Source organism: Stegodyphus dumicola, chromosome 5 (genome assembly GCF_044657685.1).
Source record: "Stegodyphus dumicola isolate Sdum_Otavi_A_Nest chromosome 5, ASM4465768v1".
In the NCBI taxonomy this organism is placed as follows: Eukaryota; Metazoa; Arthropoda; class Arachnida; order Araneae; family Eresidae; genus Stegodyphus; species Stegodyphus dumicola.
In genome coordinates, this window is record NC_140772.1 from 82,928,438 (window position 1) to 82,941,624 (window position 13,187).

Below are 13,187 nucleotides of genomic sequence, written 5' to 3' on the forward strand. Positions count from 1 at the left end.
AGAAATCATGCAAAACTTTTTATATAATTAAAACATAATATAAAAAATTACAATGAAATAAGCAATAAATGTCATATTTTTCAAGAGAAAACAGTCAGCAGTATCAAAAACAATGAATGAAAAACTATCGCCAAAACCACATTTCTAAAAGAATGAAACTATCATCAGAAAGTAGTAACTAGTCAAAACTGTGCTTTGTGGTTGACATAATTCAAAATATACAAACCTCTTTGTCATTAGCTAATAAGGAGAGAGAGAGAAAAAGGAAATTCTTTCTGTTGTGCCTCGTGAGATGCATGTGCATCAGAATAAGATGTACATGTTGAGTGTGCAAAAATCAAAAGAAAATAAACAGCATGAAATAAGCATATTTTATCTCATATTTTCAACAGTCTGCAGTCCAGTATATAAAGCATTGAATGGAAAACTGTTGCCAAAACTATGTTTCTAAAAGAATGAAACTATTCAAAATGATGCCATTTCATCAAAAAAGACTAAATTAAAGAAAAAAATCTGATTTGAATTTTGAAAAAATCACTTCAGGGTGCACTGGCTCTTGTTTAGATGCACCCATGTACGAAATTTCATAGCCCTGGGTCTATTTATTAGCTTACGCCCAGCACGAACAAAAGATGCACACAGACGCTTTCTTTTATTATATGTAGAGATTGGTTGCAAGCAGCAAACTTTCTAACAAAAGATTGCAGCATTTGCAGTATTTCTAATACAGCTCTTTTCATAGGATATTATCATAAAAGTTAACAGTGGGTATTTTTATACAAATTGTTTTAAAATAAAAGAAACTGTTGTAGGGGAAGACTTAAAAACATAACTTTATTTCCTTTTTAGATGAGAAACTATCGTCTGTTAGAATATTCAGCTTACTGTAATATTTTTTTATTTGAGTAAATGACATCAGAGTTACTGAGAAATAAAATATTAAAAATAACTGAAAATAAAGTTTTATTTTTTAAGTTTTTTTTTTTTTTTTTTTTTTTTTTTTTTTTTTTTTTTTTACAATTTACCAAAGATGTTGTTGTGGATTATGGGTGATTATAGTGTTTTTTTATGTAAATCAATAAAAAATAGTGAAAGTATGGAAACACTTAATGCATCTAATTTTATATATTGGCAACTTAATTTTAAGATGTATTCTAGAAATTTTTATCACCAGTTAAGATGACTTATGAATGATTTATATCTGATTTATGAATATATAGAATATATATAATTTTTCTCTTCTTCCCCTCCACCAGAAAACAATCATTATTCCAAATTCATTATTTTTTCTCAGAAATGTAATTTCAGAAATTGCTGTTCTGTTTTAATTTCAGTAAATTATGCTACAAATAGTATATCTTTCAACATTTTTAAGTTCAGTTTAAACTAAACTTTGTACTTTTCTGTTGCAGAAGTAATTTTATGTGAATCTTGATTTAAATTATTGTTAGAATTTTCCATGGTGAATTTTGTAATTGTTGTCTTTTTCTTCTTTTCAAGGTAAAAAATAGTCAAAGACTTAATTTACCTTTTTTAGTATTTAGCATTGAAACATGTGAAGCATAAATTTCTGCATCTTTCACCGTTATTTTTTCAGTTTTTCACAATACAGATTATTGTTTATTTTAAAGAAAAATGATACAGCAGTTTTCTGACATTATCTTTTAGCCTTGTAATTAATAATTATATAAATTTTGTAGAGTTTTGAAACTCGCAGCTTGCTTCATCTATACTTCAATGTAATCACCCAGACACAAGTGACAACTGCACACATTTTTGATTGTCGTGCTTTCCTTGCTATTTGCTTGCTTTGCTAAATTTGGGTCTTGTTTAAGAGAATTGCAGCTCTATGATGATAACATTTTGCAGATTGCCAGGGTTGTCAACTTCGCCCATGTCACTATTGGGATGTCCTTTATCAGAGACACGACAACAACTACAGTCACCATTTCTGTGAGGTATTTCAGAATGGATCAGTCGACTGAACATTCAGAATATCTCATAATAAAAAGGAATGAGGAACTGCAGCAGAAATTTTCTTGTGGTTTCTATAAGAACTCTTATTTCTGCAGTTTTCTTTCCTTAATTTTTTTTTTTTCTTTTTTGAATGGATATTTTTTAGGTATTTTATTATTTTATCCTTTTTTCAGCTGTTGCTTCTTTCTGTGCATAATGGCCATTTCATGAAATTTTGTTGCAAATTAAATTTGAATTCGTCTTTAGTTTTTTCCAAATTCACAAGATCTTTCTAATGATGTTTTTCCTGTATTTAAAAGACTATTGCCATTTTAATGTTTTATTAATTTAGTATCAGTTATTTCTAAGGGGGGGGGACTATGTAAAATTATTTTTGCAAAACAATCAATAATTCTTAGTTCAAAGGTGCATTGACAGCATACTCATGTTGTTAACAATTTAACTATAATAACAAGACGAGATATTAAGAGTGGCATGCAATTCCACAAGCCTTGATCAATACTTTGATAAAGTCCCTGAAATCAAGATGTGAGGTATACATACATGTGCAAAATGAGCACACACCGTATTAAAGAAAAAATTGTCTACAAGAGGTGAATTAGTTTTTCCATCATTTTTTCAGTTTCCATAAATTTGAATTTAATTTCAATATTTTGTGAATAATCAACTGCCAGACATTGTAATTTATGTTAATTAATGCTTTTGTACAGATTTCTATTTATAATTTTTAATTTAGTCTCAGTTTTATTTTATTTCTGTAATTATCTTTTAATTTTGATGACCGGTAAAGCAGTTTCCGAAAATTATTATTGAATTAATTAGAAGTTATCCAATGAGAAATTTATTAGCTAAAACTTGATGTATCTTTATAAAAATAATGCTAATAGTATTTTTATAATATTTCTTTCTTTTCAGGGCTTAAATTCATAATTAAGAAATGTTGGGGAAAAGAAAGCTATATTTTTTATGAAAATATTTATGCACATTTTTTAGAATGTAGTTGTGATGTTTCAACTAGAACATCTTTAGTGTTATAGACTAAAAAAAGATGCTTATAATTTAATTTTAAATGTTTAGGTAGGAAAATGGTTTTAACAGTGTGTTTCCTCTGCAACATGAAGTACCTGAATCAGCAGCCAAAAAAAAAAAAAAAAAAAAGTGTAAATAATATTTTAGTGTTAAAAAAAAAGTTGGATTTTTAAAATGTGATTTATAACAAGTGGTAATGCATGATTTATTTTAACATTTCTGAAATTAAGACTACAAGAACATATAAAAAAAAAAAAACAATGAACTCATTATGTATTTCTGTGTGAGTTGACTCATTTGCATTTTTTCAGGAAAATTAAATGCTGCAAATTAAAAGATTATCGTTCTTAGACAATTCATCCAAAGGGCCCCTGTATAATGCTGTAGGGAAGTTGGCGCAGCCACAGTCTGTGGCCTGAGTTTGAATGCAAAGAAGGCATGGATGTTTGTAAATGAATGGTGTCTTTATGGCATGGGGACACAGAAAATGTTGTCATACGAGCTCTCTCGAAAGTTTGGTGGTAGGGGAAGAGGGCTTGGATACCATCAGATCAGTCTTGAAACAGTAATGGTGCATTTCCTTTCACATGGGTGTAATTCAATCAACCACTGCAGTACATCTTGAGCTACATTCTCAGTGATAAATAACCAACTGGTTCAGAATGCTGTCCAGTAGCAAGTTGTTTGGCTATTGAGTGGGTGAAGACAAACCCCCAAAAGGAGACAGCTGTTGCATGCGTTTTGCATGCTTTTCTTCCATACAAATGTAGTTTATTAGTAAAGATGAAAAAAGTTAAAAACAAAGATAAAAGATATAAGTAATATGATCATGTTTATAACCATGAAACTGGAAATATATATTATTTTCAAATTCTGAAAATGTATATTACTGTAGGCCGTAATATATTGTTTAATTTATTCTATATCTTGTAAATCTTATTTTATATTACTGTATGCCATAGTGTATTGTTTATTTTATTCTGTATCTTATGAATCTTATTTTCTATTTTATATTTCATTGCATAGGAATTTAATTGAAGAAACGCGATCTGTCCTTGAAAAGTCTTATCATATTTTCTCCATCCATTATGGTCCACATCATGAAGCACTAAAGGAACTGAAAGATAAGCAGAAACAGCTTGAAATGTTTGCTGAACAGTAGTTGAAACAAATATTGCATTTCAAATCCAAATTTCTGCAGCATCTTGCTTGAAGCCTTGATGCTGTTTTTGCTATGCTCAGTATTTTCAGCATGCAAGAGTTTTGGTCAAAGTTAACTTTTGTTGGATATCAATTAAGTGATGTGTGATATGTACAGGGTGTTTAAGAGAAGTTAAAATGATGTCTGATATTATTCATTACTTTTTTTTTTTTTTTTTTAATTTGCTACAAAAATGTATCAAACCTTGATTTGTGAATAACTAAAAACATGTAATGTTTGCTTGTTTAGTTTATTCTTTGTAAGCACCATGCTATCCACAAGCTAATCATTGCAATTGTTTATTGATCTTTTTTGGTTTGCTTCCTCATAAACAAATCATTATAGTAATTTTTTTTCAAAAGGGTAGTTTTTCAGCCCTAATAAATGTTTTCACTGCATGGGTAAATTAGTAATATTATGTGATTCTAATTCTTAACAAATAGCATAAATTTTGGCTTTTGTGACCTGGTTCCATCCATAGTGGTTAAAATAAACCACTTCTCATTCCTGAATATGAAATAAGTTTGGGTAATAAAATTTCTGAAATATTGGACTTTTGCAGTGACCAGTTGTACAGAACTGTATAGTTTCTTATAAGAAATATTATTTGTGATTATTTGTATATGAACAGGCTATTATGTAATTTAAATAAAATTGTATTGATACTTATTTTTATAACAGCAGGAAAGAGAAAAGCACAGCATGGCATTTTCTAATGAGAAGGAAAGTCAGATATTCTTTAAAATAGTTATTCAAATTTATTTTATTGTGACATTTTAAAGAAAGGAGGTGTAATCATTCTTCTGAATGTGTAGGGATAATTTTAGCTTTATATTTTGTGAACAGATTTTTGTATTTCCTTTTTTTAAAAACTATATTGATTAATCAAAATTCCACATAAATAAGTCTGGTTTCTTTTAATAGTTCTTTCTTTTCTTTTTCTTTCTTCCCCCCCCCCTTTTTTTAAATATTAATTTCCTGATTCTAAAATGTTAACTGTCTTACAAATTCTTTTGTGAAATTATAATAAATGATTTGCCATATTTGTGTTAAAATGACACTGTCAGGGTGAAATTATCTTTTAAACAAATTATCTGAACATACTATGGATTTTAAATACCTCAGTTGACTTAAAAGCATATGTATATAAAGTACGGAGTACAAGTCGTATTCTAGTTCCAACAAGAATTTTAGTCACTCTAGTAGTAGCTGACTAAAGAAGAAAATTTGGAATGGTAGGGAAGCTCCTGTATTACTACCGTGTTTGATCAGCAGATTCTGGTTATCGCCTAAGCCATCTGATTTAGGGAAGCCCTTAAGTCATCTTATAATTCCTTATAATACTGCTCTTGTCTTATAAAAACAAGTAAAATGGCCATTAGGAACCCGATAAAATACTCTGCATAGGGCATCAGATTGTCTTCTCTATTAGCCAAGTCAAACTCTATTAGCCAAGATAATACATATGAATATCTTGCCTGGCCTTTGTGTTAATTTTTAACTTTAAAACACACCAGCAAGCAGCATTTTTATAATATTTAAAAAAAAGATTTAACAATAATCCAAAAAGCAGAATAAGCTTCTCGTGTTAAAATTCTGTCTACTATATTGGTGACTGTTTTGTTTTTATAAATTTTCAATCTGTGCCGCTTGCTTTGTAAGCAGATTTTCTGTTTATAATTGCTTAGACAAAGTATCAGTATCTGTTTTATGCCATTCTATCATTTACCTTTTCCAGAAGAGTTTTACATTATGCAGTTCTTCCTCATTTTCATTTGTGCTATTTATTCTTTTTGAGAATAGTAAGTATATTGCTCTCATTTTGTTTCTTAATATTGCTACAAATCACCAGTCCCCCATTTTGGTATTTTATATTGGTATTTATGTTAAAGAATTTTCAGCCTAATTATAGATTAAAATATATAGAAGAAAGTTATCCTGAATCGAATAATCAAGCATCAGATATTCGAACATTGGTTTATCTGACATCCACTCGTTTTAAACTGCTTAAATCATTATTTAAAATATAAACAACAAAACATCAACAATTTAATCTAGATTATCTGAGTTAAAATATAAAAGCAATGTGAAAAGCATTATTCATTTGTAATATTTCACTAGTTTTCTGTTAACTCAGTTATTGGTGTATGATCTTCACACTATATAATTTAATAGTAATTTAGATAGTATAGGTAATAATCTATTTTTAAGGCATTCTGCAACATTATAATCTATTAAATAGCTTGTCAAAAAGTTCATTTGAATAATCAAATGGTGCTAAAAGAATATTTCATTTTTTAACCTCTTTCCTCTTGATGCAGAGAGAATGAATTCCTATGTAACTTTAGAGCGATGAACTGAGTGTATTTTGCATTTGAGTGCAACCCTCAAAGAAAGTCCTGTAAAATATGACTTTTATCAAAATACTTGGATCCTTGAATATTTATTATTTTTCAGTATAATAAAGTATTAATATTTAAAATTAAATTTTAAAATAAAGTGCAGCATTAATAATGATTATATTTACATATTTGAATTACTTCCATGCAGTAATGAAGGGGGGAAAATTAAGAATTTAACTATCCATATATATTATAGCCTGCCATGATATATATTTAAATTAAGCTGCCACACTGTATGAAACATTTCTGAACTCTGAATATGCATTGTACATTTTACATTGGTAGAAGAAAACAGTAAATAATACTCATAATAAAACAGTTAAAGACATTCCATGTAGTTAAGTTTCAGGCATATTGACATAATTTTTGTGCATTTAAAATGTCAAGTACCAGTTAAACTTCATTTCTGAATCATATCTGATAAGATGGGCTCAGGGAGGGAAGCTAAAGTGTAACATGTGATATGCTGTGAGCAAAAAAGTTATTTTGAATGTAATGTTAAAATATTTGAAACATTTCTGATTTAAAAATTATTAAAAGTAGATTTTGACTTGAAATGAGGGATTTCTTTTGAATACAGTTTTGTTGATTTATGCATGTATAATATATAATATTATATAATATTTATTTTATAAGATTTATTCAGGTATTATTTATGTGTATTTATTTTGAATAATGATTATTAAATTTTTTGCTATGTTAATAATGGCATCTTCTTTGCCAAAATATTAGTTTCTAGTTTGTAAAATTTAATGCCTTCAAAAATTGTCAATGCTTATCTCTAATTCCTGTTGAATATTTATTGTTCCTATCTTACCTCCTGTCCAGTAAATGTTGTTAAGAGAAACATTTTAATGTGAAGGCTTAAGACAATTAGTTTTTTCATTTAATTTCTTTCATAATGTATTTAAATATTTGTGCTAAAATGAAACTAATGCAAACAATTTTGTTAAAATCTGTTTTCAGTATATGAAGCCAGATCAAAATATCTATGTCTGCTCCCTTTTTCCTTTTCTTTATGAGTAATTAATTACATTTTGATCCTAAAAATTTCTACATTATCTGAATTAAGTTTTTTCCCCCCTATTTGCCTTTTTGTATGTATTATAAGTTGTATATATTTTTTAACATAATGTTTTAAGTTTTATGCAAAAATGAATATTGTGTTTGATAAATAAAAGAGATTAGATTCTTACATAAATTGTGTGTAATTAATAACTTTCATTTAACACCCTGTGTGTAACAGGATCACTTGTATAATATATATATATGATATACAATGCTGTATATAAAGGATCTCATGTTATGCTGTTTATATTCCATGTTTTAGAATGAGAGCCGTAGCTTTCTCAAGCTTTAGCACAAATATCTGTATATTTTTGTACAGTTAATATTGGAAAAGTTTATGATATGTTCTTGTAGCAGATATGAAGGTTCATGAATTGTAATGTGATATAATTGATGCCATTATACTGGTGCTGACTTGCATTTTGAAATTGAATTTTTGATCATGAGACAATATTATACAATGGTGCATTTTTATTTATCAACAGTAGCATTTATTTGGGAAATAAGTTAAATAAAAAGTATGGATTGGCAAAAATCCACAAATTTACTTTTGTATTATGTGCATAATTGTTGTGTTAATATATCTTCCTATAAAGCTGTAATTTACTGAATTATATTTTGCAGTCTGGGATATAAGAAGTGACACATTATCAAAAATAATGTCTTGATATCATTATGTATTCAATTTTTAATATGCAAGATCTTTTTCCTATTTCTCAGTACATTACAGTATGTGAACATTCATCTCTGTTTTCTGGCCTTTATAAAACTATGTTAATGTGAAGTGTTACTTTTCACATCTTAATGTTAAAGACAATCTGATTCTTCATTATAAGCATGCTTAATTTGTGTTCCATCTCTATTCTTTGATGTTTTTTAATAGTGTTATATTGAAGTGCTTGAATCTTTTTTCATGCATCATACTGCTAATGTTTTAGTTTTGTTTTCCTAGAATGTCCGTTATTCCGTCCTTTTGTCCAGATTTAATTCACAAATGAAAAACACATAATTTAAACATGGCATTTTAATTTTGCATGAGATGTATTGAAAAGGATGTAATCAAATTTGCTAAAACCTGTAGAATTTTATGTTTATAATTTTCTCAGTATAATTAAATGTTAATGTTGTGTAGTTCTTCTGTATGTAGCTTTAAAGGAATGAGATGTTTTAATGTATTTATTACAAAGTATTTTGGAAGAGGTTAAAACTGAAAATGTTGTCGTGTGGATTAATTTTGTATTAGTTTCATAACTTACAAAAGCTGCTAAAAATTCTTAAGAAACCGAAATAAGTTTCCAGTTTAATATGAATTTTTCACAAATTTAATAGGTTTCTAGATTTCTCAAGTTCTGTTTTATTCAGAATTTGATTGCATATTCTCTGTACCTTTGAATAAAAATTAATAATAAATCCAATTATGAGTTGGAAAACAACGCGAGAAGCCATAAATTGCTAAAACAAAGCAGGGAATTTTGCATACACTTTCACTTTTTTAGATTTGTAGCCTTATATGTTATGTCTGTTTTATTAGAAGCCTTAATATTTGTGTGAAAACCATATTTTTATAATTATGTTAATTTATTTATAATTATTATTTTTAAAAAAAGTATCTTTTGTCGTTATTGCCATTGATTATATTTCAGAGAAGTTGTGCAAGAAACCATTTCTTAATTTCATTTAATCTTTGTTATGAATGGTGATTAATTTTAAAATTAATTCACACAAATTAGCTTTTTATTATAGGTATATAAGGTAAAGATTACAAAAACAAAACAAACAAAAAATTGGCTCCAAAATTTTAATCCAAATAATGAATCTTCAATGAATTTTGTTTTAAAAGATACATATTTTCAAAGAAGTTTCACAAATTATAAACAAAAACACATGGTGACAAACATACAGTATGCAACCAGGAAAACAAAAAAAAAAAAAAAGTATTAATTCTAAAGAATAAATTTGCATTTCAGCAGTCATTAAAGAATCAAAAATGTAAACTATTTCTGTCATTATTTTTGTAAAGCTTTCACAAAATAAATATAAAACTATTTATTTAATAGATTTTGATGTTGAGAAATTGTCCATACATGCATCGTTCCATTAATATTCATAAATTTAGTCAACAAAATTATTACAGGTCTTAAGCTATGCAGCATATGTTTTAACATGATGCTTTTAATCAAAATGAATTTCTAAATTTGTGCATTTTAAAAACAGAGGATTTATGCATCTCCTTTTTTGAATTAATACTTCAAATTTTTAAATTGAGACACATTTGCTGTTTTTCTTTCTAAAATAAATATAAAAAAAAATAAATAAATAAAAAAAAATTTAAAAAAAAAATTTAAAAAAAAAAAAAAACAGTTTCTTTGTTAAATGCATATTCTTCCCCCTACCTCTTCTAAAATCAAAATTTCTTTGTACTTAAGCAAAACGTGCACATTTTTCATGCAAAGTTTAATACTGTGCCTTATAAGTAAAATGAAATTTCTTGCAGTGTTTCATGCTGTGAAATGTTTTATCATATTGCACCTTTACTGTGATGCAAATTTGCCTCCTATTTGTGAAAATTTCTTAGTAATCTCTGTGTTGCTTATTTTAAAATTTTATGAATATTTGATATAGTTTTTCAGTTGCGGTGATATTGTTATTCAGTTGAGTGTGGATTGCTGCATACTTGAAGTTGTAAAGCTACTGCTTATTGAATTCCAACCTTTGATCAAATTTTCTCATGAAATTTTGCATGCATTTTAATATTTGTAATGTTTTTATATATTTAAAAAATATGTTATATTTTTATCTATGTCTGTCAGCATGTTAATAATATGGCAACAGATCAACCGCATTTTTTTAAAATATGTCTGTATGTTCCACCAAGGTTTTAAATTTGTATGAAATAGCTACAGTAAAGAATGCAGTAAGAAATAAAAGGCTTCAATGATAACTTGTTGAAACATTTGTCTACCTGTAGTTAGTTATGTTTGTATTTTATTCTTCATGTATACATAAGTATTTTGTTGTATTCAGTTATATAAATTATGTTTGTTCTTGTTTGTTTAAAAACATGTATAATTTCAGCTAGTCTTGTTTAAATACCTGTAGTCACACCCTCATGTACACTCACACACAAATGTATTAATATGTTTTTTTATATATTAGAAGCACATTTTTTATGTTGTTATTTATTTATAAAAATTAGCTTAGCTGGTGTCATCCTTGCCAAGAGTTAAATTAATATACTTTTAACAGTTTTATGTTTTAAAACATTTAAATGTATATTAAGTACATTTCTAAAAGGTGGTATAGCTTTTGATTAACATTATAAGTTACATATTGCTTAATTTCCATACGTGTCCTATTAATTATTTTGATGAGGCCTTTAATGACATTTTGATTAGAACTCTTGATAAAAAAAATTTATAAATGGAGAATATTAATTTATATAGCATCTAATTCTATTATTAAGCCATGAATAACTTTTATGAGTTTTCATAGAAATGCTGCAGCAATGAATTTTATTATGTTAATTTATGTATATTTTAGCTCCACTTAAAATTAATCTCACTACTAACTAGCAGTTTGCTATATTTATTGTAAATATTATGCTAATGAACAAAACTTTAGAGCACGTCTGTCAAATCTGTAGTTAAATCTCTTTGAATTAAAATATAATATAGGAAATTATATTAAATAGTTTAGACATTCTCATAAGCTTAGACCTTTCCACAGAAATAAAGAAAATTAAGTAAATTCGGAGTTTTAGAATAATTTCTATTTGTGCTTAGCTTATTTCTTCAAATTTTCTCTATAATGATATTTAGAATTTCGAATGAGAATCTTAGTATAGAAAACTGAAATTTATGAGGTTGCTGCTGCCTGAATTTGCTAAATTTCGTTTTCTTTTTAATTCTAGTTTTAAAACACTTTTTGTTCTGAGTAAAAACTTTTATTTTGGATTTTGTGCAATAGGTAAGTTTACATGAACTTTAAAATGTTTGTTTGTGTATTTGTAAAGCTGTTTTATCAACATTTGTAAATAGTGTATTTAATAATATGTTTAAAAGAGGAATTTATATTTTATGAAAAAAGAATGTAAAATATAAAGAACTTTCATATGAAAACTATATGGTATAACTACAAACTGTGATGAATTGTATAGTATCAGAATGAAGGCAGTGTAAGATCAGTAAATGGATATTCTTTTTGGATTATAATAATATTATTTTGGAACTTGAGGATGTTTATTTCAATCCATATATTGTGAAACAGAGCTCATAATTTTATGAAATTGAATAAACTAATATTTAGTATATAATATGCACTTCTTAAAAGCAGAAACCTTCAGAATTGAAATTTTTAAATTTGTTATTTTTATAATAGTTTATTTACAATGTTCGTAAATGCTGAATTTAATTATAAAATTTGATCAGTAATCAATATATTTTTTTTTTTTTTTTAAGTTCTGAAAATTTAAGCATCTCCTTTCTTTACAGAAGGGAGAAATTTTTTTTTAATGTAATCAAATAATGATAGCATCAATTTCATATTATGTATAAAAAATTTTCATTTATAGCTTTCAGATTTGATTTATTTTCAAAGAAGATGGATCTCTTTTAAACAAATTATGTCCTTGATTCTTGTAACTGAAAACTGAAATTACTTTTTCAGTACAGTTGTAGTTTTTCCTTCAAAGTTGTGCTAAGTAAGAATTATTCACAAATTCACGTGCATTACATTCCTTGAATTTTACTAGCATTGCATTCTTCCCTATCTGTTAGTTGTAACTTATATACCTCCTCATAGGTTAAGATTAATTTGACATCATCCATAAATTATTTTCTCTGAATAAGTAGTAATTTGACCTATATATGATTTTATGTGTAAGGTATGAATCTTTTCAAAGGTTGCTATAGACTGTATTCTTTGCTCTTAATCTTTAAATATTCCAGCTTTCTGCGAGTATGCAGTACATTTATGTGAAAGGATTATCGCACATTTGTAAATAGTCTCTACTGTTCTCATTCTCTCTTATCCAAGTAAATCACAAGATTGTATCAGTCGCTTTTTATTGAATTTCCAAGATTGTAATTAACATCCACTGCTCAAATAAAATTGATCAACAGATAATTGTTGCTGTTTTTCTCCTCCTGTTGATACTATATATATACAAGGTGTTTCAGCAAATTGGTTGCAAACTTTCAGCAGAGATAGAGTACACCTAGTAATTCATGGCCGGAAACATTTTCCTGGCACGCTAGTGACAACACAAAAACAAGAAAGGAAGGACATGAATAGAGTGAGAATAATGTTTATTATAATTAGTGCTGCTGCGGAAACCAAGAAATAAGAACTAAAACAGATAATCGTCATCAAAGAAGGTGTTTGAAATTACGACCTGAACTATGATGCAGGAACCGTATGCCATGTATCTTTCATGTGAAAGAGATGTGATACCTGCATTGTGATCTGGGATCATAATTTTGAACACCTTTTTAATGACGATCATTGCCTGT

General features: G+C 27.2%; 1 protein-coding gene across 1 annotated transcript in view; it reads left to right on the plus strand.

Annotated features, from left to right (window-relative positions):
* Positions 1–12,801, plus strand: part of LOC118189548 (protein-lysine N-methyltransferase SMYD4-like) — a 111,674-nt gene extending 98,873 nt beyond the window's left edge. Inside the window, exon 19 of the mRNA XM_085816808.1 lies at positions 4,033–12,801. Coding sequence (XP_085672934.1) covers positions 4,033–4,168 — 136 coding nt within the window. The 3' untranslated portion in view covers positions 4,169–12,801. The remainder of the gene's footprint in view (positions 1–4,032) is intronic.
* Positions 12,802–13,187: the final 386 nt, after the last annotated feature.